General features: G+C 37.4%; 3 protein-coding genes and 1 long non-coding RNA gene across 4 annotated transcripts; 1 reads left to right on the top strand and 3 right to left on the bottom strand.

Moving 5' to 3' along the window:
* Positions 1–61: 61 nt before the first annotated feature.
* On the top strand, positions 62–7,152 carry LOC135935520 (copper-transporting ATPase 1-like). Its single transcript, XM_065477921.1, has 15 exons — positions 62–236; positions 1,778–1,941; positions 2,059–2,286; positions 2,368–2,541; positions 2,675–2,908; positions 3,227–3,476; positions 3,684–3,937; positions 4,001–4,180; positions 4,337–4,496; positions 5,434–5,605; positions 5,661–5,887; positions 6,154–6,341; positions 6,432–6,590; positions 6,744–6,964; positions 7,026–7,152. Exons 1-15 carry the CDS (start codon positions 62–64, stop codon positions 7,150–7,152), a joined length of 2,913 nt encoding a protein of 970 aa, XP_065333993.1.
* A 4,378-nt stretch (positions 7,153–11,530) lies between these two features.
* Positions 11,531–14,660, bottom strand: LOC135936057 (uncharacterized). Its single transcript, XR_010574282.1, has 4 exons — positions 13,351–14,660; positions 13,060–13,210; positions 12,874–12,991; positions 11,531–12,808 (listed from the first exon to the last, which is right to left on the bottom strand). It is a non-coding gene; the product is annotated as an uncharacterized LOC135936057 (long non-coding RNA).
* Positions 14,661–17,228: 2,568 nt separating this feature from the next.
* On the bottom strand, positions 17,229–22,888 carry tctn (tectonic). Its single transcript, XM_065478404.1, has 5 exons — positions 22,586–22,888; positions 20,957–21,136; positions 20,727–20,898; positions 19,763–20,121; positions 17,229–18,420 (listed from the first exon to the last, which is right to left on the bottom strand). The coding sequence occupies exons 1-5, from the start codon at positions 22,886–22,888 to the stop codon at positions 17,662–17,664; spliced, it is 1,773 nt and encodes a 590-aa protein (XP_065334476.1). The 3' UTR covers positions 17,229–17,661.
* Positions 22,889–22,890: 2 nt separating this feature from the next.
* On the bottom strand, positions 22,891–24,631 carry LOC135935841 (B9 domain-containing protein 2-like). The gene is made up of 4 exons (XM_065478405.1): positions 24,515–24,631; positions 24,306–24,434; positions 23,700–23,834; positions 22,891–23,069 (listed from the first exon to the last, which is right to left on the bottom strand). Exons 1-4 carry the CDS (start codon positions 24,600–24,602, stop codon positions 22,891–22,893), a joined length of 531 nt encoding a protein of 176 aa, XP_065334477.1. The 5' UTR covers positions 24,603–24,631.
* Positions 24,632–26,321: the final 1,690 nt, after the last annotated feature.

Here is a 26,321-nt window from a genome sequence, read left to right as displayed (position 1 = left end):
ATTGAAACCGTAGCCTTTATCTTTGTTATTGCATTTGTTTGGCTCGGCTTGCCATTGAGGAATGTGCAAATTGTTTGCTCTTGGGAGCGGCATTTACAGAGCAAAATCAATCGCAGTCTCGCCCCAGTTGTCTGACTGTCCGGTCTGTGAGATGGACAAGTGCTTCCTGCGCGTCGAGGGCATGACCTGCGCCTCCTGCGTCGCGGCCATCGAAAATCATGTAAAAAGGTGTCATGGTACGTGTTCATTTTTAAATCGTGTCTTGCTTGTAAATCTGGTTTTTGATTCAATAATAATAAAAAGGAGATCAAGAAATTTAGATAATTATTGGCTTTATGCTAAATATACACCAGCAATTATTTTATTTATTAATAATTTTGGTGTCTACACAAGAGATTAATTCGTCATTTGCCATTTTGAAATTTTTGTTCAGCATTTTTTTTTAAGATCTTGTAAGGGTGCAATGCAGATGTTGAAATAACCTAGTTTAACGGGAAAATGTGTTGCCGTTTTATTGGTAACTGAGCCTCTTCCTAAATTGTTTTAATTAAGCAAGAACATTAATCTCTGTCTTTATTAGACAGCCAACAGCTTTTTTAGCAATTATTTTTATTTGATTTGAGCAATTTTTACATTAAATGATAAATTTCGAGCTTTTTTATTTTTAAATAGTGTCGCCCTAAGGATATTTAGAATGCCTGTAAATTTTCAGGAAATTTAAACTCTTGGATTTTTGAGATACATAAAGAGTCAAAAATTGAAAAATAGTATTTTGTTTTAATTGGACATTAAAAAATATTTACAATATCGGTTGATTTTTCCCTTGGAACATGCGGGGGATCACTCCCGAGGTAAGACGAGACCCTCAGACAAGGTAAGAATTAGAATCCTGGCGTCAGGGTAGCACCAAAGCAATCGATATTGTTTAATTCCATGTGTAATAATGAAGCTTCATCAGTAAATAGAGCTAGAGCAATGCCATTTTTCGTATTTTTACAGAAATTTAATCAACCACGCACTATGCATAGAGGAATGAAAGGAAACTGCATTAAATTTCAATTGTTTTGTAACTAAAACTTAATTATAATTATATTAAGTTGGTCCTTCTTATTGTTTTTTCAAAGAAAATTCAATAAAATCCCGTTTATTTCTCTCTCTGAAAATTTAATTCGCACCATCGTCGTGGTTGAATAATTGTTTAAATCTTAATTTTTTATGTGGCAGAAAGAAAACTGCCAATTTTTTTATTTTTTATTTATGTAACTGGTATAATGGATTAAAATTTGAACTGACAAGGCAGCTTTACAACTAACTTTTACTCGTGTTATTCCATTAAGTGAAGCGTAAAAATTTATTTTTATTTTTTAACTCATAAAACGGCTTTTATAAATAATGAGCATCAATATTTTCATTAATTGATTAATTCTATTTAATTTGAAAATAATCAAAAAAATTAAAATTATATAAATTGCAGCAAAATTTTTGTATGTTTTTAGCAGAAAATAAAAAAATACCTCTATGCACTGGTAATTATTTTTTTTGTATTTTTAATAATATAAATACTTTTTACATTTAAAATGAAATGTTTAATGTAAATTAAATGCTATGCTTGCTCGGTGTGTAGTGAGAGGTATAATCATTTCTAACGCGTGTTTATATAGAAATTTATTTTAAATACATTTTGGTCCTTATTGTTTTTTCAAATAAAATTTAAATAAAATCCCGTTTTACTTCAGTATTTTTTTTCTAATTATACTACAAATAACATGTGCTGCAGGCGTGGACAAAGCCCTGGTGGCGCTTCTGTCCGGGCGGGCCGAGATTGTTTACGACCCTAGACTGGTGAGCCCAGAGGAAATCGCCGAGGTCATCTCTACAATTGGCTACAGGGCGACGGTGGACGCCAAGGCAGGAAAAAAGAGGGCCTCTCTCGAGCTCATGGTACTCCACGTCCACATTTCTTTTGATTTAATTAATTTGAAGTCGATGAAGAGTAGCTAAAAATATAAAATACTTTTTTTTAAATTCACAAAATCAAGAGAGAGTTTTATAATTCAGATATCATTGATGGGGAATGCATCGTGTTCGTTTGACGTGATCGAGAGCCGCGTGCTGACCCTGCCAGGAGTTTCAAAAGCGGCTTTCGACCCTGACACAAGGGTGGGCACCTTTGAATTCAGTCTGGACTCTTGCTCGGCCAGGCAAATCGTCAACGCGCTCGAGGCTGAAGGCTTCTCAGTCGAGCCCATCGTCAAGTCCGCCAAGCAGATTTATTGCCAGCAAATGGTACTTTTAAAATAAAAACTATTATATAAGTGTATTTTCTCAACGGGTCTTTTTTATTTATTGGGAATTTATTTAATTCAGGAGTCGGCCAAGTGGCGCAAAACCTTTCTGCTCTGCGTATTTTTCGGCGTGCCGACCATTCTGGTGATGATGTACTTCATGTGGGTGGCTGACCATGGTGACGGAGACGAAATCGTTTTCCCTGGCCTGTCCACGGAGAACCTGCTGCTCTTTTTGCTCTCCACTCCTGTCCAGGTGACAAAAATTAAAAATATTCACAGCCAAAAAAGATCCTAAATCTATATAATTACTTATTAAATCATGTCCATTCGATGATTAAACTTTAATTTTTAAACAAAACACAAAATTGAGTGTGCCATTTTTTTAGTATTTTGGAGGGCGGCGTTTCTACTCGCGTGCCTGGCTCGCCCTGAGACACGGACTGACCAACATGGACGTGCTGATAACCATGGCCACGTCGATTTCCTACACCTACTCGGTGGTGGTGGTCATCCTGTCCATGGCCACCGCAGGACACACCAGGTCGATGACCTTCTTCGACGTGCCACCCATGCTCTTCATCTTCGTGTCGCTCGGACGATGGCTGGAAAGTATTGCAAAGGTGAGCAAAAATAATTAATAAAATTTAACTCCAATTACGCTTTGATACTTTTAATTAATTTTTTTTAATCCTAAAATTCAATTAATATAATTTGTTTCATTTTTTAATTCTTTCATATCAATAAATAATGCATGTCGTGGCCTATCTTCATCATATTAAAGTATTACTCCAATTTCCCTGTTAATTCATATTCTGCGAATTATTAAAATGAGATAAGCGGACGAAATATATTTTTTGGTCTTGCGCGCTCCGTGCGTTCATGTCTCCTACTGGGAGACTATTTTACATCTTTTTCTTAATTTTCCGATTTTGTTCTAGGGGAAAACGTCCGAGGCCCTTTCAAAACTGCTCTCGATGGCGCCTCGTGAGGCCCATCTCATAACCCTGGGTCCGAACGCGGAGGTGACGTCAGAGAGGATGATGTACGTCGACTTCATCGTGGCCGGCGACGTCCTGAAGGTGCTCCCTGGCGAGAAGGTGCCCGTCGACGGCAAGGTGCTGCTCGGCAACTCCAGGGTCGACGAGTCGCTCATCACCGGCGAGTCCATGCCGGTCGCCAAGTCAAAAGGTCGAATTTTTTTATTATTTTGTCCTTTTTACCTTATAATATATCATTTTAATTGGAAAATATTTTGTTTATAATTATGCGGCCCTATATATTTGTTAAATCTATAAAATGCAGATAAATATAGAACAAGAATCACCTAAAATGAATAAAATAAATTAAAATAAGCGATTTTATTTATTTTTTTGTAATTAAAATTTGCTATTTTAGGCTCGATGGTGATTGGAGGGTCGATTAACGAGAACGGGCTGCTGTTGATGCGGGCGACGCACACGGGCGAGATGACGATGCTGTCGCAAATCGTGCAGTTGGTCGAGGACGCGCAGACCTCGAAGGCGCCGATCCAGAAGATTGCAGACAACATCGCGGCTTTTTTCATTCCCTTCGTGCTGTTCGTCTCCCTGGCCACCCTGGTCGGCTGGATTGTCGCCGGCTTCATCGACATTTCCTACCTGCCAATCAAGGTATAATTAATTTCAATCTGAATAAACTTGTTATAATTTTTTATCTAATTATTTTGACTGCAGTTGTCTGACAAGGAGGACGTGGTGCAGTTCGCGTTCCAGTGCGCGCTGAGCGTGCTGGCCATCGCGTGTCCCTGCGCCCTGGGCCTGGCCACGCCGACCGCCGTCATGGTCAGCACGGGCGTTGGTGCCCAGAACGGCATCCTGGTCAAAGGCGCCGAGACGCTCGAAAAGGCCCACAAGGTGCACTTACAAAAATGAAATCTTTTTCTAAAATGAAATTTCTGTTGGGGGAAATTGATCTATCAATTTAATTTAAATTGCGTAATTTATAGAAACCAGGTAGAAATAATCCAGCTCTTAATTAAAATTAAATTATAATTTCTATTTGAATTTTAGATTGACACGATTGTGTTTGACAAAACTGGCACCATAACTGAGGGTAAGGCCGTCGTGTCTGCAATTTATCTGCGCACCAAGGAGTCGATTCTGTCCTTTGCACATATTGTCGCAATTCTGGGAATTGCTGAAAGCGGCAGCGAACATCCAATAGGAAAAGGTATATCCGTTTTGTTTATTTAGATTAATTAAAACTCAAGCAATTTTATAAATATATCTATTTCAAAATTTATCTTCTTGATTTATCCATAATTCTGTGCCAAAATATTATTAATTATTAAATTTTTTATAGTTATATATAAATTGTGAGAGTCCTGAGTGCTGAATGAATTATCGATAAATAAATTTATGACAATATGTATTTTGGTTATAAATCGTTTGGAGGAATTTTCGAAAAGGTCAAAATTAAAAAAAAATTAATTCCGACTTCCGGTCGTCAATTAGACAATCCCAAGAATTAATCAACACAAAATTTATCTGGAAATATTTTGAGACCAAATACTAGCCGATATCTAATCAAAATCCTAGGAGAAATAGGTTTTTGATCTTTGAAAAACGTGATTTTTGCCACCTTTTTCTCGTGGGAAATAAAAAAATCGCCATTTTTTCCAAACTTAAAGAGTTTTGCCGACTCAATCGCACGCAAAAGACCTCCGCCGGACTGGAAACCAATTTTTAAATGTTTCGCGCCCATAGAAAAATTAAATTATTTTTTTTCTCTTCGCGAAACGCGAATGATGTGCAAAGGAAAAAATGGTTTTATTTTTATTAAAATCCACCCGCTCATCGGATCGTCGAACACAACCCCTCACCCAACAGGTGTTTCATTGGAAATTTACCTGCGATACCCTAATTACCTTTTTCAGGGCACCCTGACCTGAGATTAGCTCCGAGAGCTTTATTTAATCAGTACATTTTGCGATATTAGTCGGCGAAGATTTGTCCCCCTTGCCTGTCACCTACCTTCCTCAGGTCGCGCGACCTGAGAACTGTTATACAGATAAATAAATCAATAAATTAATGGTTGAGATAATCCTTCATCTATTTTAGCGTAATGTCAAGTTGTAAAATTATTTATTTAAAATTTTGGCAAACAGCAATCACGAATTACACCCGAGAACTGATCGACGAGGGCGGGCACATTGGTCTGGCAGAGGAATTCGTGATCCAGCCTGGTCAGGGTCTTAAGTGCGTTGTCTCGGACATCGAGAACTTAGCCAGAAGAATTTCGCCCAAGCTTTCCTATCTAAAATCGTTGAGTTCCGACAGGTTATTTTTTAAAAACTGATTTTATTAAAAATTGAGTTATTTTTTGACACTGTAGGAGGGTGGCCGGTGCGGATGTGATTTATCTGAGTTCGTCCATTCAATCCGAGTTCATTGACCAGTTGTTTGAGACCGTGTTCAGGGACGGAGGGGACTCGTACGAGGTGCACGTCGGCAACCGCGAGTGGATGATGCTCAACGACATCGTCATCACCGACGACGTCGACGAAAAAATGACCAAAGAGGAGCACAGCGGCCGCATTTCAGTTCTTCTCGCAATAAATGGTATATCCAATTAAAATTTAATTGAAGCCTATTCAAATTATTTTTAGAAATGAATTCAGCGTATGTCACTTTTGCATTTAAAATTAATCACTTTAATTAATGGTTTGCGCATATTAAGTGTACAAATTTATTTCTATTTTAAAAAAGGGTGTTTAGAATAGCATGCAGAGCATTGAAATTTTAATTTGTTGAGTAGTTCAATTTAATTTGTAAGTAATTAAAAAAAAAAATGAAAGTTTCTAAACAATTTTTTATTTAATTAAAAGGTTCAGTAGTGGCTGTGGTGTGCGTGTCGGACAGGATTAAGCCCGAGTCGCATTTGGCCGTGCATACTTTGAAGAAAAAGGGCATCGAGGTGATCCTCCTGACTGGCGACAACGTGCGCACCGCCAACTCCGTAGCTCGGCAGGCGGGCATCACGGAGGTCATAGCTGAAGTGCTGCCCTCCCAAAAGGTGCAAAAAATATCTAAAATAATTCTATCTTTGCTCCCCTGCTGTGTATTAATTTTTTTAAATAAAAATTTCCTCTGGTAATTTTTAAAGGTTGCAAAAATTCGGGAGCTGCAGGCAAATGGCAAAAAGGTAGCGATGATTGGCGATGGCGTCAACGACTCGCCGGCGCTGACCCAGGCAGACGTGGGAATCACCATCGCCAGCGGCACCGACGTCGCCATGGAAGCGGCGGACGTTGTCCTCATGAGGGTAAAATTTACCCTTTCCAGAAAATTTAATTTAAATAAATTAAGCTCCGAAATGAGAGAGGGCTCATTTTTGGCAAATTTTTTTGTAGAAATTATTTTTTGCTAATTTCTGAAGTTTATTTTTTTAAAATTTAATTCTTTTGCTCTTATTTAGGACGACCTCCTGGACATTAATACCTTCCTGAAGCTGTCCCGGGTGACCGTGCGGCGTATTTGGATCAACTTCGTGTTCGCCAGCGTGTACAACCTGATCGGCATCCCGATCGCCGCCGGCGTCTTCTCGGCGTACGGCCTCCTCCTGCAGCCGTGGATGGCCTCGGCGGCGATGGCCCTCAGCTCCGTCTCTGTCGTCCTCTCCTCGCTGCTACTCAAAGGGTTAATTTTCCAATTAAAGTTAATCGGAGTTGAAAATTGATTTTTTTGTCGGATGTAACAGGTTCAAAAAGCCCAAGAGGAAAGTGCTGGTTGACGAGAAGTACGTGGAGCCGTACAAAAGTCTTTTCAAAAGGATGGAGAACAATGGCGTCATCTTGCTTAATGTGCAGGACCTCGAGTCTGCATGAAAATTAATATTTTAAAGAAACGTACAGCTTATTGTATTTTTCATTATTTTATTTGTTCTATTTTTGAATAAAAATACCAAAATGTTTCCTTCGAGACCATGCAATTAATAATTTTTGATTAACCTAATATAGGATCCATGGCAAAAGTATAAAAAATTCCTAATAACTAGGTGGCTTTTAATTTACAAAAATAGAATAAAAAAATTTAATTTCCCGGCAACCCATTTTAGAAATACCACCAAGTGTACAGTTTCAAAACACAACAAATAATAAATTCCCAGTTTACGTTCTATTAACGGCTGTACCACTATCATTTTTCTTGTTTTAAATCAAATACATGAATCAATTCAATAAGTCTGAAATTATTTTGCTTTTTAAGCGAAAATGTCAATTTTCATTTGTAAATATTATAACGAGTACTTTTTTAATATCCGTTAAAATGTATTATTTATTATTTAAGAAAGATGACTTTTCATTCCGCGTCTACAGAAAATTTTAATTCAATTAAAGGAACAATTTAATTACAAACCCAAGAGAATTATTTAGTAAAAAAAATCGTGTATATGCGGTTAAGCAACATTTAAACTCCCACAAAGCACAAAGCACACAGGTAAAATTTCCCGCCAACCCCTTCATGTGTGCAAGGTCATCGCATCAATCTCCTCCCCCGCCGGTCATTGCTCCCTGAGCGCCGAGTGACGCTAACGATGTCAACAACCGAATCAGCAAATCAGCAGTGCGTGCAAGGAGAAGCATTCGCCCACGCGGTGCGCCAGGTGCAAGATAGAATTTTGGATTTTCTTCAATTTTCGTTTGTTGAGGTGAGTAGGACACGCAGCAGAGCTTTTTTTAAACAGAGATGTGTTAAACTGTTTGTTTGTTGCTGTAAATATATTAATTTTAGAGTCCTTTTTATAGAAGATATTTTTTATTTAAGAGCTTAAAAACATTTATTTGAAGTATGGAAATAATTGTCCAAACAGTGAAACCGCATGGCCTCTTCACTCTTATTTATATTTATCTGCGTCACGCCAGGCGGCTAAATTTTGGTCATGTATTGTCGCAGCCGCCAAAAGCCGCCAGCATAAATTTTCGGCTTAATCTGTTGAACCAGCCGCAGCCTCAAAAGGTGTTCAAATTTCAAATAGCCGCCAGTAAATAGCATCACCGGTTTTAAGGAACTTACTTTATAATTTCAGACTTAACAAATCTTGCTTGTATGCTCGTTCAAACTTAAATTAATTTATTTTTAATGTGCTGAAATAAAAAAATAATCCAGTCAATCGCTGTAAAAAAATTTTGATTTTACAAATAATTATTTTTACGTTTCCCCGGCAATTAGCTGAAGAGATTTTTTTTTTGTCAGGGAACAGTTAGGAAATTCAAAAACTGAAAATTGTTATTGAACAAGAATTAAAAAAAATGATTATTTTTACAGGGAAAACTATCATGAAACCGAGTTCATGCAAGGATGGACAGTTGGGGTTGATAAGGCAGAAAAATAATCTGACATTGGGCATATCTTTGCGCAATCTCTCGGTGCACGAAGTATTCAAAGACATTCGTTCCTGCATCGCTGTTAAAAATATCCGTTAGTTAATTTTTTTATTTAATATATTAAAATGTTATAAATTAAATTTTTATTCATTATTTTAGCCATCCCGCTTCAACAACATCTTTATCAAATGATTGTGAATGATATGGCGCCTAGAATTCCCATTGCAAACTTGGATGAATTTGAAAAACAACTCTTGAGATTTGAAAAACGCTTGATTGCATTTGAAAATTTAGTGCATCTTGGAGCGGAAGACTTTGAAAATTCTTTATCAGGACAAAGACCTGATGCGGATGTCTTTCGTAAATGACTCAAAGGTACAAAGGTGGGGAGATATTTCGTTTAATTTGAATTTAACGCAAATTTGTTCTAGAAGCGATGGCATTGCGAAATATAGGAGAGTTAGCATACGCTTAACTTTAAACTACAGCGTTTTCCATGAGCGGAAGATTCACCTGACCTGGTTAAAATATTCCCCTTTTTTGTGTTCAATAAAAACCGCTTATTTGACAATGAAGCATTGAGATAAAATTAAAAAATGACTTAGAAATTACTAGAGTTAAATAAAAATTTCCTAAAAAGATTGCACTGATTTTAATTTAAGTTAAAATCTCAATAGAAATCTCATAACTCAAAATTCCGAACCACTAAATCATTTTTACGTGGTTTAAAATGCTTGGAGCCGCCAACACATGGCGCCACCAGTAATTTAAATTTTCCGCATATATACTTGCGCTGCGATGTCAGATAATTCAATCTTAATATTTGTGCATTTTCCAACAATTTAATTTAAATAAATGCTTCAAACCAAAATTTATTTCAGCCGAATTGTTGTGGTTAATTGCTATGCAGGTTTGAAATCGGATGAATATTTGTATCATGATTTTGAAGCAAGGAAAATAATTATCTATCTTATTTTTGAATGAAAATTATTTTACTTTTTTACTTTTACTGATATATTACAAATAAAAATTTAAATATAAATTACGTTATAGGAATTAAAATACTGTAATACAAAGGTGCGTTCATATTTATAGAAAATATTTTTATCTGTTGATAACATTGAAGGAAAATTTGTGTCTCATTCCGCTGCGTCGAGTCCGCTCAGCAGCAAATATCTTTCATTCCAAAAACTCCGAGCGCATGACATTCTGGCCAACAAGCCGCAGTAAAAGACTGAGCGTTGAGAATCGAGGTGAATAATTCGTTCTTTCGCTCAATTTAGGTAATTAGATTAATTATTTTTTAATTTGCCTTTATTTTTAAACCAATTAAACAATTTACACATAATGTGTATATTACAAATTTTTAATTTGATTCTAATTTTTGTTTCTTTCAATTAAATTCATTATTTTTGTCTTGCGATCCAAGGATTTATTTTCATAATTCCAGCAAAAGCATACACTCCGCGCGCTGAGGAAATTTGTTTCCGTTAAAAGGCTGTAAAAACACATACAAATTTTGAACAAAAAAGTTTTAAAATTATTATTTTAGTATGTAATTGCAAACATTGATGAAAATTTCTACATTTTTTCGGGATAAATTCTTAGAGAAAATTCTACGCATATCAATTGTCCAGCAACAATTTAAAAAATTATGGAATGTAGGAATCTGCACAGTAGAAGCAGAAATATTTTTCCAGAAATGCAAAGATAGGGAGCAGAGGCCTTCGTTAACACCACAAACCTTTAACCAATATTCTGGTAGAGAGGCGAATCATTTATATAGCATTCTGAAATCTCTGTCGTAATTTTTTATTTTTAGAAATGTTTCCTAATCAATTATAATTTTATTCCAACAGCAAAAATACGACTACAGACGTGATGAGTCCTTACTTTGAAATTGTTAACGTTGATCCAGCTCATGGCGAATCTGAAAACGAAGCACCGTCGGCTGCAGAGCGGCGTTCGGAATTGAAAGCTTTGCTACATGCCCAAAAATGCGGCCAGCAACTGGCTCGAGCAGACACGGAGTGTCCGCAGCAGGGGGTAAATTTTGAAAATCTTTTTGGCGTTCACAAAACTAAGGAAAAATTATTGCAGTGCAACTATCCCGAGTGCAAGGAAATGAAGGATCTTCTGAACCACATGCTCATCTGCTCCAAGGACAAACTTTGCAAGACGAGTTTCTGCTTGTCTTCCAAAAAGGATTTGTCGCACTGGATGGAATGCACTGAACAGGACTGTGCCTTTTGTTCGCCTTTGAGACGGACAAACGAGAGCACGGAGAACTCGAAAGGTATGTCCGGTTTTTATGCTTATATAATGTAAAAAATATTATTATTAAAGGTATGGTAGAAGTCGCAGCCGGACCTCTGAGTCCGATTGAATCCCTGCAGCGTGACCAGCAGTCTTCGAGCCCTGTTTTAGAGACTGAGGAGAATGCTGTTGGTGAACACGGCGATCCAGTTTCAGAAGACAATTCTGATATTAGCCGAATCATGAACTCTGATGTAAGAATTTTTCTTTTAAAAAAAATAGCGTGTTTACACTAATTTTCACAGATTGAATTGCCCCGTACAGAAGCAATTACAATAATGAGAATGTATGATGATTGCCAGCAGGGTAAGTTCTAATTCATAGGAAAATAATTTTTTTATCAGCCATCTTAAAATTTTAAAATATATTCTACTAAACTTGTTATGTAAGCCCCTATTGTTGTATTAAGCCGCTAACTGATGGCGCCAACGTATACTCTCGTAATATATTTAATTTTAATTAACTTTCGCTGCGATTTCGGACTCAATCCTGCCACTGTGCATTCTTCACTCAATATTTATTCTTTTGACGTGCTGAAAATCAAAATCGGTGAAGCCAATCCCCAGTGGCCATTCCACGTGGACTCCACGGGGATCCTACGTGGATGATCCACGGATCCCACGTGGAAACCACGTGGATGATCCACGTGGATTCCCCGTAGAAATTGTCCGCCCGAAATACGTGGTATCCACGTGGATGATCTATGAAGATTCCACGGGGATAGTCTATGAAGATTCCACGGGGATGATCTATGGAGATTCCCCGTGGAACGGCTACGTGGAATCGCTGGGGATTTTTCGTGGATATTGTTTCATTTTTCTGGGTAATAATATCGCAAATAAAATTCATTTATTTATTTTAAATTTATTCATTTATTTATTATTATACAATTTTGATTACAAAAAGATGACACAATACATGTACAGTAACAATAGATCAATACAGAGAATTTTTATCAATTTACAGTAGTGTCAATAAAGTTATGAGAAACAAGACAATTAATTAAGAAAGCTTAAAAATTGTAACATTCACAAGCTTCGAAAACCCCTTAGTGTAATAATGCTCTCAAAAAATGGTGCCAGCTGTTTCTTTTAATTGAGAAAATAAGACTGAGAAAATAAAGACACACGATCTTACCGCTCTGCATTCAAAACCCTTTAATTGATTTGATTTGATGTACTAAAAGCAAAAGTCAGTCTAGCAAATCACCTTCGAAACGTCAGATTTGATAAAAATATTATTTCCATGTTTCTACGGAGATTGGCTGAACTGATTTAGGTTCTCAGAATCAAAATAAATTATTTAAAACCCATAAAATAGCATGATTAAATCCTTGACTTAAGTCAATGGGAATTTAAATTGGAAGTATATACGGCTACGCCGACTTCGAACACTGAAGGCTTACACAAATGGCAAATTTAAATCCTATAATGACTATCAAAAATATTTAATTTAAAATTTCCAGCTGCCTAAACGTTTCTGGCAAAGAAAATTCAATGAATGAATGTCAGCTTAAACATAAATTTATTGCACACATACCTGTATTCACTAAAATAATGTTTGGAATTTAATTTAATTTTAATATCAACATTACAGTGAACACAGGTATGTGTATGCAATAGCTATCAGCCTTAAAATGAATTCTCTATACATAAAATATAACAATTTAGCTAAAAAATAGCCTCACTTAAAAACAAAATTACACATGAACCACTCAATCTTCGTCAAAGTTGTGGTCCAGCAATCAGAAGTCCTGTCACATAATTATGTAAGCTATTCGTCTTTGAGCTCCGAAGTCGCGTCGATTCCATCCGAGTCATAAATAGCACCAGCAGATTTAAGACTGAAAAATAAATTAAAATTGTTAGTATTCATGTTCATTATTGCGCAAAAAATTTAACTGATTACCTGGAAAATGCAGCATAAGTTCAGTGCAGGCTGGAATCCATCGTGCTGGAAGCTTTTCCCATCCATGACCGTGTCTTGACATCGTCGGCCTGATCTGCCGCAGCCAGAGTATACAAGCCTACAGACACAGACATAGAGAGGATGATTGTAAATATATGTAAAATGATAATTTTGGTGTCGGTGTACCTGTTAGCTTGTATTGATCTTGCACTTCAGCTGCAAACCAGACATCCTTTCAATAATTACATTACATAGTGTGTGGGGATCGCAAAGTTTCAGGACACAGCTTGCTCGAGTTGCATTGTTGTCACACAAAAAGTCAGCCTCTGGCACAGGTCTGCAAAAAACACGGCCAGATAATTAATTACAACGGAACAAATTGGCTTAAAACCAACTGAATTAACTATATTTATGTAGTTGAACTTTAAAACAGCGGCGAGAACATGACGTAACAAATAAATAATTCCAAGTCCTTACCTTTGATTTGCGGCATCTTTGCTGGGAGGGTTGAACAGGACAGGATTCGGATTTCACTGCAATCACCGACTTAAGAACATTGCTGGTCGACTTAGTGGCGAAATTGTGGCCGAAAACTGACATTAATTACGCGGCGGCGTCGTCCAACGGCTTTTTCGTTGCGCTCGGCTCGCGCGTCCGCGCGCTCGCGGTCGTCTGTCAACAAACAGCAACAGGCAAGCGGCAGCGCTCATTGGCTTGCTGCGGCCAGTAAGAGTGCGCGCGCTTTTCAAAAGTTTGAAACACGGCTGCGGCTATTCTGGCGAGGTGGCGAGTGTAGATTTCAGAATATATTTGGAAATATTGAGTTTTCTGAGCTAGCAATTAACTTTGATGATGGTTTATTAAATAATACTAACAATTTAACGTACCTATAGGAAATACCAACGAACCAAAAATGTTTTAAGTGTCCGGGGATTCATCCACGAAAACTCCACGGACACTTAACCAATTTCCAAAATTTAGAAATTTAAACAAGAATGACATGACCAATGAATTTAAAAAAGCGAAAAGGGGCAGCTCATGAACTGAACAATTTGCTTCAAATACATGCTATTTTTCATTTTTGCGTTAAGAGAGTTCCGTGGATCATTCGCGGATCATCCACGGAGCATCCACGGAGACCTTTCCACGAAGTGAAATTACACAAAATTTTAAAGAAAAATCAAATAAAATAGTTTTGGAGAGGCACTTAATTCATTTACCGATTATTATTCAGACACATATATTGATTATAAACACATGCTTTTGGGAAATTGGGGATCATCCACGTGAGTTCCACGGAGCATCCACGAAGACTTTTCCACGGAGTAAAATTTTAAAAAATAATAAAAAATTAAATAAACTAGCTTTGGAGGAGCACTTAATTCATTTACCGATAATTTTTAGACACAAAAAGTGAATTAAAAACACGATTTAGGGAAATTGGGGATCATCCACGTGAGTTCCACGGAGCATCCACGAAAAATTTTCCACGATGGGGAATTTTACAAAATTTAAAAAAATCAACTAAACTAGTTTTGGATGAGCACTTAAAATTCATTTACTGATAATTTAGACACAAAAGAGTAATGAAAAACATGACTGGTGAAATTGGGGATCATCTACGTAAGTTCCACGGAGCATCCACGGAGTTCCGTGGATCGTCCGCGGAACATCCACGGAGCATCCACGGAGACCCTTCCACGAAGTAAAATTTACAAAAAAATTAAGAAAAAATTAAATGAAATAGCTTTAGAGGAGCACTTAATTCATTTACCGATAATTTAGGCACAAAAAGAGCTTCAAAAACTCAATTTGGGAAATTGGGGATCATATCCACGTGAGTTCCACGGACGTTAATTTTGCCCTAAAAACCCAAAAATTCAAACTAAATCTGCTCAAAAATGGTCAAATATCGAAAGGGAAAGTATTTCCAAACGAGTGCACTAGAAAAAATGGCAAAATAGGTTCGTGGAATTCATCCACGTAAAATCCACGGACGAGGTTTCGTGGTGGCAACGTGGATGGCCACTGGGGATCGCTGTAAATATTTGAAAAACTAGTTTTTGACACGTAACATTTTTTCCAATGTTTCTACGGCAAATGGCTGGAATGATTTTGGTTTTCAGCACGTCAAAAGAAAATATTTTAAAGTGGAAATGCATAGAGTCTAAAATCGCAGAGGAAATGTCTTAAAAATAAATTTTTAAGAAAGTGTATTCTGGCGCCATTTGTTGTAGAAAATATAAATCTCGCATCAGAATTGTTGATGCGGTTGAATGAAACTCTTTTCAGGATGACGGTTTTTCAACATGAAAAATTATAACAGTTTTTTCAGACGTAGAACCCGCTTTATCTGGACTCATACAGTCCTTTGACGGCTCGAAGGAAGTCTTAAAAAAGAATAATGAAAAGGCGGACGATTTCGAGGACATCATCCAAGACATTGACACATTCTTTAGGAACATGGCCTTGGAAGCAGAAAATTCTGAAAGTAAGTGGCAACTATAGCTCTCGTGGATTAAATAATAACAAAAATTATTTTATAAATTAACAATAACTAAAAACTGATTCCGCATAAATGCAGGATAATTTAATCCGTCCTGCATGATAGATCTTATAAAAAGTATGACCTCTTGGACACGAATCTGCTGCGCCCAGAAAGTCCTGGGACACTGAGTCCTTATCAGCAGCGATTTTTGTATGTTTGTAATATAAAAATATTATTCAAGGAACGGGCGAAGTCGCAGCTGGACCTCTGAGTCCGATTGAATCCCTGCAGCGTGACCAGCAGTCTTCGAGCCCTGTTTTAGAGGCTGAGGAGAATGCTGTTGGTGAACACGGCGATCCAGTTCCAGAGGAAAATTCTGATATTAGCCGAATCACGAACTCTGATGTGAGTGTTTTTTAATAAAAAAAATTAGCTTGTTTAAACACATTTTCACAGTTTAAAGACTACCATAGCCAAACAATGGAAGCGTACAATTTTTGCCGAAAGATAGATGGTGAGTGTGCTAATATATGTTGGAAATTAATTTAATTTATCAGCTGTTTAAATATATTTCCTTATTACACCAGTTGTAGAAGCCCTTAGTGTTGGATCAAGCCGCTAACAGATGGTGCCACCGTATACTTTCGAAATAAATTTAATTTTAAGGCACTTTCCGCTGGGACTTCAGACTCAATTATCCTTCGGCTGCAGTATATTCTTCACTTACAGTCATACAATTATTTGTAATCAGGCTTGCCAAATATGCTTTCTTTTGAAGTGCTGAAACCCAAAATCAGTCCAGTTTGTATATTTCAAATAATAGTTTTTCACGATTCCACGGCGATTTTGTTTTTCAGCACTTTAAAAGAAAATATAATAAGTAAAGAATGCTTGGCAGCAGGATTAAGTCTGAAATCGCGAAAAGTGCCTTAAAATTTATTACGGCGCCATCTGTTGCCGAATTCGAACAACTTATAAAACTGGTGTAAAAATGTGTATGGATGATAATTTAAACAATATATTTACAGGAATGTTAGAATTGATCACAACCATTCAACTCACTTCTACTGTCGGCGGTGTTGCTATTGCTGACTCGACCATGCGCACGACCCAACGTACAAAAGTTCCTGAAGGTATGTACACTATAATACTAGCATTTAAACGTGCAACTAATTGGTGTTGACGCACTAATCGTCTTAAGCAAACCGACAATTTGTTATTAAAGAATTTATCACTAACTAACGAATAAAAATTTTACTTCTTGAAAGAATATTAAATATGATTCCGCAGAAATCGATTCAGCCTGCGTGATAGATACGCTACGAAGGTATGACGATCTCGGACACATGATCCTAGACCCAGAAGATCCTTCAAGAATGTCAATTTTGCACAAGCGCCAGGCGGTGACGCTTGTAGGCTACATTTGCTATCTCCGAGCAATTGAAATCAGCAGTGGAGACGGAGCTCGACAGTTAAAGCGATGGATGCTGGTAAAATCAGATAGGTTTTTCAGGAACATTTCTAAAATATTTATTTCTACTCCAGTGCGAGCACTTATGCTGCAATTCAATGAGAGATGATTTTAATCACATGGAAAGGTGTGAGAAAGGCGAGTTCCGCGATATGCCTCACTATCAGCCAACTCGCTTGTTATTCAAACACTGGAAGCAATGCAAGGATCCCGGATGTCCAGTGTGTCCGTTTGTAAACGAGATCAAGTGACTCATACTTGACTGCACCCGTCTGTAGAACTCTTTTTTTTTACAAATTTGGTGTCTAAATACGAACATTGCGAAAAATCTGCAATTGTCAGATGTGAAGTGAAAAAAACACCAAAATGCATGCGTTTATCAAATAATCGATGATTTTTTTTATTGTGTTTCAATCCATGAACTAATGCTATCTGCATATATATTTTACAATGCGGTTACACTCCCGTTGGCGAACAAACAAATAAAAAGGACTGGGTGGTTTGAAAATTTAAATAATTTTTGAAACTTAAAAATCAATGTCAAATATTTACATTCTTGTACTGAAACTCGGCCACACAGGCCTAAACGAGAGATCATGAAGGGTCAAACAGAAGTGTACGGTTTTTTAAAAATCTGATTTGTTTAATTTATGAAAACGCGCTTTTTCCAAGATCAGGATAGTTAAAATCTGGGTTCCAAGAGTCGCAGTTTCGAAAAATTCGTCGTTTATTTTTAAATTTCGTTGCGCAAAGAGATACAATTAAACTACATTTTTTATTTTTTTTTATTTTCACTTATCGTTCGCTTCCACGCATCAGAGGAAAAATTTTACTGCACAAAATAGACAAGCCAGACGGTCACACTGAACACAGAAAGGGTGAAATCGAGAGTCCACCGTGGAGCAGCGGCGGCGACGGCGGGGCCGAAGAGCGGGTAGAAAAAGTCGTTTGGCAGGCGGATTTCGTACTTTGGCGGCGGCGCGAAATGACCTTTGAGGCCGGCGGTGACCTCTCGGAAGGTGACGCTCGTGGTCAGCCGCACGGTGGCGGCGCCGGCGAGCGGGCGGGCGGCGCCGAACGCCAGCGCCACGCCAACCAGTTTGTTCTGCGGAGCGTGCGCGGCGCCAACCTTGGCCCACAGCACGTCGACGCCGAGCGACAGCGGCGAGGCGCCGCACGCGTCGGCGCCGCTAGGCCGCTCGCGCACCGCCACCGGGAGCCAGTCGACGAGGCCGGCGTCGATCGTGGCGTCACCGAACGCCGCCACCAGGGCCGCGGCGCCTCCGCCGCCCGGCGCCAGGGTGCCCAAAACCGTGCGCGCCGGACACGCGTCCGCCGACGCGTTCAGCGCCAGGTCGCACGTCCGCACTGCGTCCTCGCCGAAGAGCAGAGCCGTGGCGGCGCCACATGCGCCGCTCTCGTCGGCCGACGCGAGCAGAAACGGCCGCAGTGACGCCACCGCCGTCTTCTCGCCGTTCAGCACGCCAGCGATGACAGGACGACCTGGCAGGTACCCTGGCGAACCGCTCCTCCGAGGCGCTGCTGCCGCCTCCGTCTTCCCCTGCCAGAAGAATCGAACGGAAAACTCCTGAAAAAGAGATTTTATTTTTTTTTTAATTCATCCTTGATAAAGTAGTTTTGTTGGTTTTTTTTAATTTATTTAAATAAACCATTTATTTTTGTTTCAGTTAATTACTTTTGATTAAAAACAAGGGAAATGCATTTCTGTAGCTGCATAATTACTTTAGAAAGCATACATTTCCTAAAATAAAATAAAAATGATCGATATTTCACAAATTATAACTTTCAAAAGAATGAAGCTGTCTAATAATTACTGTAGCCTTAAACAATAAAAGTTTATTTATGAACACCGAGACTAGGTTCAAGATTTTCTGTTCCTGCAAACCTATTTATTCGCAATTACAGTTACTCAGGCTCGCAATTATAATTCACCGAGACTTGGTTACACGATTTGAATGTGCCTAAAATAATTAATTCAAACAACTGACGCAGGGAAATAAATTTCTTGTCGAAAAAAGAGAAAAAACTTGTTTTTTAATTAAAAAAAATAATAATATTTCCTACAGATTCAAGCTCAGGATTTTTGGAATATGACATTCCGAAACCTTCAATTTATTTAAATTATGAAACAAGTTACTTAATATTAGTAAAGTGCTAGTTTAAAGCAAATTAAATACCAAATAATGAAATAATTTCAAGTAAAACCCAAGGCTAAATAAAATAAAAGTATTAAACAAAATTAATCTATAAACGCTATTTAAAAAAATCGCTAAAAAAACGCTTGATCGTCTATGCGATGCTTTCAATTTAATTGATTTAGTAAATTTGTGACAAACTCTAATTAAAACTCATGTTTCATTTTTAGCTCATGAACCAAAATAGAGTGCAAAGCCCTTTTGTAGAAATAAGGAGGAAATAAAAGCTCGCAATAAGCATACCAAGGAAGCTGCATTTAATTCTTCTGATATTAATTTAAATAAATAGATCATATTACGGAGCCCACAGAGGGATTTTTGTTTGTTTTGCTTTCAAATATATCCCATTAATAATCGATTCAAAACACCTTTTAACAGGCCAAATTTCACCTGAAATAAACAAAACCTTAATAATCAATTAATTTTGCCAAAAAACAGAACAAGACTTTCATGAAGGCATTCAACGCAGTAAGAAATATCTGTAAATATTCATTTTTTTATCCCCACGAACATCTTTCTGATCAGTTTTTAAAGTATTTGAAAAATTTAATCTTTTCTTAACTGCGAGGACACCTTGTAAATCAATTTAAATTTGGGACAATTAAAATATTTAAAAAAATGCCAAGCTTCGACAAATTTTAAAAATAAATCTTGTAATAATAATCAATCTGCTATTTTTATTTTTATTTGGTTTTCCTCTCATTAATTAATTACCAGCAAAGTATTTAGCTGTCCTTGATGTTGTTTAGCGGGCCAGAGGAGCAGTTTCGCGGCGGCGATGCCGCTGGTGCCGTTGTGATGCACGTGCAGCGCCACTCGGGCGGCGTGCGTGGCGGCGCCGCTCTCGACGCAGCTCTCATTGCCGTCAACGGGGCAGAGGAAGCGGCGCAGGGGCAGCCAGGGCGCGCTCTGATTGGCCACGGGCGCCGACACGTTGCCCAACAGGCGCAGGGCGTCGAAGGCGGCGCCGGTGGCGAGCGGGTGGCGCAGCCCCACCACGCAACGCACGCTCACCTCGCGCAGGAAGCGCACGCTCTTCTCACCCACGCAGTTCCGGCCCAAAAGCGGCAACACTGCACCACAACTTTTCTTGTTAATATATGCAAAAGTATGTAATGTTTAAAATCAATTTAAATTAAAAATGATTAAAATGTTGAACTAAAGGACAATAAAACTATTTATGCAATAAATCGATAGATCGTATAATTGTTTTAATATTTACTCACTTTGACTCTGGATAATTATTGTATAAATGAAATTATAATTGCATATTAGCAAAAAGCGTTATTAAATTTATCGTTTTTCTTTTCATTTTTGATCAATTTTAATTTGAATTATTCACCAAAACCTTTTAATTACCTTAATATTGCAACGTTTGGGGATGATGTTGCAAATAAATATATAATATTTATACAACTTCTGAGGAACCTCTATTGATAAATTAAATCTGTACACACGGCAAAATTTATTCGATTCTTAAGAATTTTGTTAGTGTGCATAATTTTTGTTTTAAGGAGCAATAAATTAAAATAAAATTAATGTTAACTTAAAAACTCATACAATCAATAAAATAAAAATATAATATTTAAATATAGTTTTAGTTAAATATAACAAATTGTTTATATTTGACAATTAATACTCTAGAATACACAATTAAATTAAAAATTTCTCGTCCTACCAAAAGGTTGCAGAGTGCTGTTGTCCTTCGTGACCCAAATCAGGTCGCCGGCCATGTACCTTTTCACCGGCTCGAACTGCGGCTTGGCAGGCGTGAAGCGCGGATGCCTCCAGGACCACTGTTTCTGATACCGGGACGCCAGGGAATCGAACTCCTTCAGGGTCAGAGCAACCTGCAGTCAAAATTATTAGGGTTTTTGCTATCATGGGGATTATCTTTTGTCTCATCACCTTGGGGCTGTGCAGCCAGTTTCTCTCGGGCAAATTGTCTTTGAAGATGCAGAGAAATCCGTTTGTGTTGCACTGCTCGTTGTTGGTCGCATCTGATGATTTTTGGCAGCGCGGAAAGGCGGACAGGTCGAATTTGGAGCAATCGCGGTCGCAGCAGCAGTCAATGTCGCAAACGCCGATCTGAGAGGTGTAAATATTTTTGTATTATGTTCTTAACTTTAATTCAAGATAAAGAAAAACAAAAATATTGAATTTAATTCATACGATAAAAATTATTTTAAGCATTTGAAACTATTTTAATACTATTTACAACCTTGTTTTACAACCAAAACTATCTAAGACAGTGGAAAACAGCAACAATTCATGTAATAATTTAAAAATTCTGGTTTTTATCAAATATTTTTTCCAATTTCTAAAATTTGAGGCACAATTATTTAGATCTATAAAGATTATTTTCTGATTCTTTAAGTTTTCTTCCTTGCAAATTTCAAAACGCGTGAATATGATGGTTTAAATTATTTGAATAATTAAAATGTGTCACAAAACTAATTAAATAACTATTAAGTATTTTATTTAATTACAAAATATTTTCTACAGTTTTTAATAAAAATTGATACTGTTGTAGAACTATTTTCAAAACTCTAAATATTAACGTTCTCCAAGAAAAATTATATTTTCAAAACGGTAAGGAATTCAAATAAACATTTCTTGAACAAAAATAACAGAGGTACGCGCGACGTGTTAATTATATTTGGTATTAATAACAATGCAACGAAAAACGTCCAAATTGAATAAGAAATCCCCCCAAAACTTAAAATTATTTGACTGTTTTACTAAAGCCAATATTTAATCTCGAGATTAGACAATTTTCAGCCGTTTTAGCTGTTAAAATGAAATTGATTTGTACAAAATTTTGGCTCCAAAACACATCTTTTTTAATTTTGTAGCTTTTAAAATCAGAACCGGAATTTTAAACTCATGATTTAATCTAGTAAATAGTGTGCTGGATCGAGGGAAATGTTTTCCAACCCGATTTTTTCAATCCTTTTTTAAACTATGAATGAAGTCAGTTGCTTGCAGGGTTCACTAATTTTAATTTTGCAATGCGCAAAATTGCACCACTGGTTTTTGCGCAAAAACCTTCTGTTAAAAGCACCAGTTTATGGTTTTCCGAGTGTCGCATTTCGCGCCAAAAAGTCTTGATTAAAATTATCGGTCTTTTGGTGAAACCGCAGTGGCTTATTTTACACTGATAATGTAAAAATCCCTAATGTGAATTTTTGATTGTAAATATAAATGCTTGTGTTTCGGGAAAATTGCAGAAAAACCCCGCAAAAAGACAGTATTTTTCCAGAAAAATGCGGCTTTTTGCGAGCCCTGGTTGCTTGTGCTTGCACGGAAAGATTTCTGGAAAATTATAACTTATCTGTTGATAGAAAAATTCCAATTGAAGGAAATAGTTTATAGAAAAAAATGTATTTACCTTCTAAAAATGTAATATTATTAGCATGAAAATAAGCAACAAAAAGCTATTTAACGTTTTAGCTTAAATAAAAAATATTTATTTTATTACGGCTGTTTTATCTGAAAGAATTAAAAAAAAATTAGAACAACAGTTGAACTTCATACCTGAAGATCGCAGGTGCAGTACCAGTCAGCGAGCAGCCTCTGCGGAAAGAACAGAGGCGGCGGCGTGGTGGTGGTCGGCGCCGCCGTCGTGACCGGCGTCGCCGTCGACGCATTGGCAGTTGTCGTCGCGACTTCCTCGCTGTCAGCAGCAGTGCTCGTCTGCAGGAGGGTGTCGTTCTGCGCCAGCTCGTCCTCGTAATACTCAGCAGTGGTGTTGGTGACCATCTCGTCGTCCAATTCGGTGACGTTTTGGCCGGCGGACAACGCGCCGAGCAGCAAGAGGAGAGTGGCCCTTGGCCACATTTTTAAATTTCGACGCCCTGACTCTTGAAATTGCGCAGCACGAGTGCGAGTTGCAGCAGCACGGTGCCTGTCGACTCGGTGCTCAGTTGGTAGCGGTCCTCGCTGCTGCAAACCAACTCGGGCTCGCTCAGCTGCGTGCTGCCGCCCAGGAAGAACTGCCGGAATCGGTCCCGCGGTGATCCTTAATTTTAAAATGGAAGGAAAATTATTTATTTCATTATCTAAACCTGGAGAGTGAAGATGAGTCTTTAAATAATCGTACATTTTTTCATATTTAAAAATAATTAGTTTAAAATGATCAAGAAAGAGATTTTATTTAAAATTTCAGTGAGATGCTTTAATTTCCAATTGAGCAGAAATTCTGGTTTTTTATGATATCTTCGCTTCCATAAAAAAAAACAATTTTTTCTAAAAAAACTGCTAGATTTGAATAAAATATTGGGATTTTATCCGATATTTCCCATCAGCAAATCGCGAGTAGAAATGTAACGGCTACGCAGTTAGAGTATTTAATTTTTTTCTTGGATAGTTGTCACAAAATATCAAGCTTTATTTGGGCCAATTTCAAATTTTTTACCAATATTAATTCATAAAATACAAATCAAATTTTAAAAACGACATCTGTGATAAATTTAGGTACGGGAAATTTTTCCAGATCAAATTTTTATCGGTCAAAAAGAGTTTTAATATTAATCTATATTTTTTTATGACACATAATTATTTTTTTAACATTATTTCTAAGAACATTTTGGGTCCTTTCTTGTAAGCAAAATTGTAATTTTGTGACTATAAATTATTTATTGTTCATTACCTCTCGGTCTCCAAGTTGGAACGACCAAATTGTGGAGACCCGGCGTTGAAGGGATGTTGCAAAAGCCGTAGCCGGCCAGCTCGCTCCGCCCGTACTTGTCCACCTGGTGCACCTCAAACAACAGTTTTGGCCAATCTGAAAATCAGAATGTTCAATTTAAGAGCCAGCAATAAACAAAATGTATTAATTGTTATACTGAGAGTAAAACTTATCTTTACACTGCCAACAGTGCATTAAAAATTATTCCTAAAAATATTTTTAATCTTACCCAACCCTGTGGTTCTGAATTTAATCTTAAATATTGGCCGCTTTGCAGTTTTCAGTTTCGAGAAAATTCAAAATGCTAGAAAATTTTAACTAAAATCACCCTGTTCTTCGATCAAGAGTATTATTTTCAATTTTATTGCCTTTTAAAATCGGAAAACAATAATTAATTACATTAATTTTGACCAAAATAATTTGTTTGTAAATAAAAAAAACATTTATTTCATCCTGACGGTAAATTTCCCTCTTGAAAAACAATTAATGAATAGAAAAATAATTTAGATAAATGCTACTCAGCAAATTTCATTTTTAATATTTTTTTATTTAATTTTAATAACTCACCCTGAAGGCCCTTGGTGTGCAGGTGCAGGTCGATGGGGTGGGCCCAGACGCACGAGTTATTTCCACAGGAAGGGGTGTCGCTCTGCGTTTGGCCCTCTGTCAGCCCGGTCACCACTTTCCAGCCGACCCCTGATCACAATTAAAAAAACACGCCGTTATTTCGCACAAATATATAATCTTCCCGAAATAAAATTGCTTGATGGTTATACCCGTCCTTAGTTCCCATCTGCAGAAGAGCGAGTTGCGTTCAAAGTGCCTGGCACCCTGAATCTGACCGAGCACGTGAACCTCTGCCATCGCCGCTCATCGTCATCTTCGCATCTTGTCTGCCTTTTGAATGCGGAATGCGGCCGCGCGCCACCCCCATTGGACGCCGCGGTCGCGGCCGCGAACACGCACCGCTGCGCATCGCCATGGAAACGCGACCACCACGCGCGCTCGGCTCTCGTACAAGTCGTACAGAAAGGTGAAAATTATTAAGGTTGAGAGCAAAACTTGCGTTGCAATGGTCAAAAAGAATTTCGGCGGAAATAAAAGAATAAATTAATTTGATTTTTTAAATCATCAGGTTTTTTTACAGGGTAGTTCGTAAAAGAAACCACACTGCATTGCAAAAATAAACTGTTTGTTGAGGCGTTTTTCTGATACATGCATTTCACTATTTTATGTTGGATGATCAAATATATAATTTTAAAAAATAATTGCATCAAAATATATAAGGATTTTTTAATATCAAAAAAATTTGGCGCAAGCATGCATAAAATGCGAAAAAATCCCAAAAGTAAAATAAAACCCATTGAGATAGAATATATTATTTTATATGCGATATTTTTTCCAAGATAAAATTATTAAATTACTTTTCAACTCTCTAGCCATAAATAAATCCATTTTTTGAAAAATTCATTTAAGAGAGAGGAAGAGATAATCAAACAAAAAAAGTTGTTTTGCGTGTACATTCAAGATTCCCCAAAAATAAAAATTCCCAGTCATGACTGGCATGAGATCCTTTAATTATGATTCAAAGATTGAGACATTTCTAATGCTTTATTGAGTCTAGAAATATTTCCCACGTACAGGGTTAAAGTGATCAAATGGAATTCATCTTTTAAATATGTATTTATTTTATAATTCATTTATTCTGTGTATGAAATATTTTTGACGCAAAGCATGACGAGACTTCGGCTTTGAATTCAGCCAAGAATTCAAAAAATTTGAACTGGAAATTGTAGCAAATCATGCAGTAAAAGAGAAGTATTCAGAGTGCGGCAAATAGACACACGGAATAGTACAATCCCAAAGAAGCTTCGTGTCAGTATTTTATTTTTTTATTTTTGATTATATTTTAAACTTTTATTATCCATTATAGGGAAAATGCCTTTCCAAATGAAATCGGCACAATACCACTTCTGTGGTATGAAGAAGAAGACAGGTATAGAGTTGGCAGCACATATAAGGCAACACCATAGCTCCAGATGCAAAGGGAGAGAGTGCAAAATATGCAAAACATTTTTCATGACCCCAACAGAATTAAAGAAACATCAAACGCAAGTACATATGAATAAGTAAAAGAATACGCGCGCACATCACGATCGCCGCCTCTTACTGGAAAATCCGCTCATCAGAAGAAACATGTACATTTCTATAGATGAAAATAAATCGTGGTGCGTGAATAACTCTAATTTGGTATTTAATTACTAAACATTTAACCAGCAAAAATAATTACAATGATTAAATTACAAGTGGCTGGCGCCACTTGGCCCTGCGCGGGCGCCCAACGGGCCGCTCTGCTGCCCGCCGGACGGGCCTCCTGGCGCGTTCCACACCACGTTGTGAAATGTTTGAAACGTTTGTAAGTTGATCGCTACAGCAGGGCGACAGCTAAAAATTATTTGAATTGTTGGATGCAATAAGCAATAATTTTTGTTCTACGATTTGCCTAGAGCCCAGTTTCAAAGAATTTTCGACGGCCTTAAGGGCATTCCTGTGTAACTTCACAAATTTTACTCGGCGCGGGAA

This window comes from Cloeon dipterum, chromosome 2 (genome assembly GCF_949628265.1).
Source record: "Cloeon dipterum chromosome 2, ieCloDipt1.1, whole genome shotgun sequence".
NCBI classification, from domain to species: Eukaryota; Metazoa; Arthropoda; class Insecta; order Ephemeroptera; family Baetidae; genus Cloeon; species Cloeon dipterum.
The sequence above is the reverse complement of the archived record's forward strand: the minus strand, read 5'-3'. Positions and strand labels throughout refer to the sequence as shown.

Coding starts and splice junctions, on each gene's coding strand:
- LOC135935520 (XM_065477921.1), top strand. CDS start 62: ATGTGCAAATTGTTTGCTCTTGGGAGCGGCATTTACAGAGCAAAATCA. Junction 237..1,777: donor TCATGTAAAAAGGTGTCATG/GTACGTGTTCAT, acceptor CATGTGCTGCAG/GCGTGGACAAAGCCCTGGTG. Junction 5,888..6,153: donor AGTTCTTCTCGCAATAAATG/GTATATCCAATT, acceptor TTTAATTAAAAG/GTTCAGTAGTGGCTGTGGTG.
- tctn (XM_065478404.1), bottom strand. CDS start 22,888: ATGTGGCCAAGGGCCACTCTCCTCTTGCTGCTCGGCGCGTTGTCCGCC. Junction 20,899..20,956: donor ACTGGCTGCACAGCCCCAAG/GTGATGAGACAA, acceptor TTTTGACTGCAG/GTTGCTCTGACCCTGAAGGA. Junction 20,122..20,726: donor CAGCACTCTGCAACCTTTTG/GTAGGACGAGAA, acceptor GTTGTGGTGCAG/TGTTGCCGCTTTTGGGCCGG.
- LOC135935841 (XM_065478405.1), bottom strand. CDS start 24,602: ATGGCAGAGGTTCACGTGCTCGGTCAGATTCAGGGTGCCAGGCACTTT. Junction 24,435..24,514: donor CAGATGGGAACTAAGGACGG/GTATAACCATCA, acceptor AATTGTGATCAG/GGGTCGGCTGGAAAGTGGTG. Junction 23,835..24,305: donor GCACACCAAGGGCCTTCAGG/GTGAGTTATTAA, acceptor TCTGATTTTCAG/ATTGGCCAAAACTGTTGTTT.